Below are 3,128 nucleotides of genomic sequence, written 5' to 3'. Positions count from 1 at the left end.
ATAAGATGGGTTTGTAAAGTTCTGGGCCACAGTAAGAGGGGATTGTAAAGTTCTAGGTCACAGTAAGAGGGTTATAAAGTTCTGGGCCACAGTAAGAGGGTTATAAAGTTCTGGGCCACAGTAAGATGGGTTTATAAAGTTCTGGGCCACAGTAAGAGGGGTTTGTAAAGTTCTGGGCCACAGTAAGAGGGGATTGTAAAGTTCTGGGCCACAGTAAGAGGGGATTGTAAAGTTCTGGGCCACAGTAAGAGGGTTATAAAGTTCTGGGCCACAGTAAGATGGGTTTGTAAAGTTCTGGGCCACAGTAAGAGGGGTTTGTAAAGTTCTGGGCCACAGTAAGAGGGGTTTGTAAAGTTCTGGGCCACAGTAAGAGGGGATTGTAAAGTTCTGGGCCACAATAAGAGGGTTATAAAGTTCTGGGCCACAGTAAGAGGGGATTGTAAAGTTCTGGGCCACAGTAAGAGGCGATTGTAAAGTTCTGGGCCACAGTAAGAGGGTTATAAAGTTCTGTGCCACAGTAAGATGGGTTTGTAAAGTTCTGGGCCACAGTAAGAGGGGTTTGTAAAGTTCTGGGCCACAGTAAGAGGGGTTTGTAAAGTTCTGGGCCACAGTAAGAGGGGATTGTAAAGTTCTGGGCCACAGTAAGAGGGGATTGTAAAGTTCTGGGCCACAGTAAGAGGGTTATAAAGTTCTGTGCCACAGTAAGATGGGTTTGTAAAGTTCTGGGCCACAGTAAGAGGGGTTTGTAAAGTTCTGGGCCACAGTAAGAGGGGGTTGTAAGGTTCTGGGTCACAGTAAGAGGGGTTTGCCGGGACACTGCGACTCTCTGCTCCAGGGATCTAAGCAGGGACTGAGCTACATGGAGGGGTGGTGCTGGGGTGCAGTGCAGCAGGCTTGCCAGCAGATGGTGCTGGTGTTTTGCTGTTTAACTGCAGCACTACTTCTGAACTCGCTATATGTGTGTATGTGTGTGTATGTGTGTGTGTGTGTGTGTGTGTGTGTGTGGGGGGGGGGGGGGGGCTGGTCCCAATTCTCGCCCTAAGACCCTCTTTGAAGTCTAGAAAACCCGCCTTTCAACCACTTCATAAAAGTGTAGACTTCAAGGAGGGTCTTAGGGCGAGAATTGGGACCAGGCCGAAGCGCCGGGGACCTGCAAAGAAATGGGACACCCTACAGCCCTGCGAGTAATGGGACCAGGCCAAGGGCTCTCACACTCGACCCCCCCCCCCCCCCGAAACACACACACACACACATAACTCCGCCCCCAGACGGGACGGGACACCGGCAAAGACCGAAAACACACACACACACACACACACACACACACACACACACATATCTTCCTCGTGTGTTCGTTAGGAAGCTCGTGCTGGGAATCTACCGAGGAGACGCGCGCGGTCATGGGTTTGGTGTTGAGGAGCTGGGCGGCAAACGAGGCAGCAAAGCACTGCGCTGTGGTGAGTGTGTGTGTGTGTGTGTGTGTGTATATATATGAGTGTGTGTGTATATATGAGTGTGTGTGAGTGTGTGTGTGTATATATGAGTGTGTGTGAGTGTGTGTATATGAGTGTGTGTGTATATATATGAGTGTGTGTGTATATATGAGTGTGTGTGAGTGTGTGTGTGTATATATGAGTGTGTGTGAGTGTGTGTATATGAGTGTGTGTGTGTTTATATGAGTGTGTGTGAGTGTGTGTGTGAGTGTGTGTGTTAGGGTACTTTTCCCAACACAGCATGTATGACAGTAGAACACACAGGGGTTCTGTGTAGAACCATGACAGCTGTAGGAACCGTGCGCATGCGTAAGGGCTCGGTTCTGGTCCCGGTTGCAGGGTTCTACTAACAGCTCTGTATGTTTGGTTCTGTAAAGGTGGAGAACCCTTTCTCAGAACCCTCACAGGTATTACTGTCCCTCACACCGACTATGTAAATGAGCTCTGCTCTGATTGGCTGGTCCAGGTCAGTGTCGCGGAGTTCACTGGGTCACTGTGACTGTCCGGAACCAAGGCTGTACAAAACGCGGTACCCGTTACCATGGTTACTAGCTAGCCTATTATGATTGGCCTAGCGACAGGGAAAGTTAAAGAAAACCAAACATTTGACACTTTCAGCCCCTCCAGAACGACCGGCCTGACCCGTCCGGATCAGACCCTAACCGGCTCTGTGCTGCGGCCTAGCCCGACTGAAGCCCTGATCACCCCTGTGTTGAGGCAGAGCTCAGGGGGGATTCTCGTCCCCCTGTCCAGTTCGTCCGTATTTATGCATGTTCGCACTGCCCTCTAGTGGACGCCCTGCATAGCACCCATGCCGGACGTAGAGAAGTATGTGGGCAGTGACAGCGGCATCGTTAGAAACGGCCATGTTTATTTTTGTATGTATTTGTGTGTGTGTGTGTGTTTAGGTGGTGTGGGTGGCCGTCAGTGCGTGGCTGTTCTGGAGAACGTTCAGGCTGTACTCCAGTGGGCCGCAGTACTACTACCTGCACCAGATGCTGGGGGTAAGCACACACTCCCTGCGCTGATCCGGTGAATCGCCGCTAACCAAAGCTGTAGCTGTAAGAAATGGAAAAGCTGTAAGAAATGGAACCTTCAGCTCCCACTAGGGGGCGCTGACTAGCGCCAGCACAGCCTACCAGAACTGGCCCGGCAACTCCAGCCGTGCACGGACCCCTTCAGCGGGCAGCTCTAAAGGTGCAGGAGCTGGACTGTAGGGTGGTCTCTATGAGCGCTGGCTGTCAGGGCTGGGGGGGGGGCGGCCAGTCAGTCAGGCTGAGGGTTTACTGAGGAATCCGCAGAGACACACTGATTGTTGTCACAGGTTCAGGACTAATGTCACACACACACACACACACACACACACACACACTGTGGAACGTTCTGTACTCAGAGGTTTAGTGTGAAGCTGACCTGGACCCAGCTCTGAAGACCCAAAGGAAGGGCTAATATTAGCCATGTGGACCCCGTCCCCCCACCCCCCGCACCCCCGCTCCTCCACAGCTGACTCTAGATCTTATAGAACCTGATTTAGTTTGTTTACTCGAGGACACAGGAGACACAGGAGACACAGGAGACACAGGAGACGCAGGAGACACTGGAGACGCAGGAGACACTGGAGACACTCTGACACTG

General features: G+C 51.8%; 1 protein-coding gene across 3 annotated transcripts in view; it reads left to right on the top strand.

Annotated features, from left to right (window-relative positions):
• Nucleotides 1-1,210: 1,210 nt before the first annotated feature.
• The window catches only part of nox4 (NADPH oxidase 4), a 12,967-nt gene continuing 11,049 nt past the window's right edge, over nucleotides 1,211-3,128 (top strand). The window contains exons 1-2 of one of the 3 annotated variants that reach the window (XM_072672084.1): nucleotides 1,211-1,457; nucleotides 2,402-2,497. Coding sequence is in view for 2 of the 3 variants with exons in the window: in XM_072672081.1 (XP_072528182.1) it covers nucleotides 1,401-1,457; nucleotides 2,402-2,497 (153 nt within the window). In the remaining variant the exon portion in view is untranslated. The remainder of the gene's footprint in view (nucleotides 1,458-2,401; nucleotides 2,498-3,128) is intronic. The other 2 variants (XM_072672081.1, XM_072672083.1) reach the window with 2 other exon arrangements.

Source organism: Salminus brasiliensis, unplaced genomic scaffold, assembly GCF_030463535.1.
Source record: "Salminus brasiliensis unplaced genomic scaffold, fSalBra1.hap2 scaffold_170, whole genome shotgun sequence".
NCBI classification, from domain to species: domain Eukaryota; kingdom Metazoa; phylum Chordata; class Actinopteri; order Characiformes; family Bryconidae; genus Salminus; species Salminus brasiliensis.
This window is presented reverse-complemented; position numbering and strand designations above follow the sequence as displayed.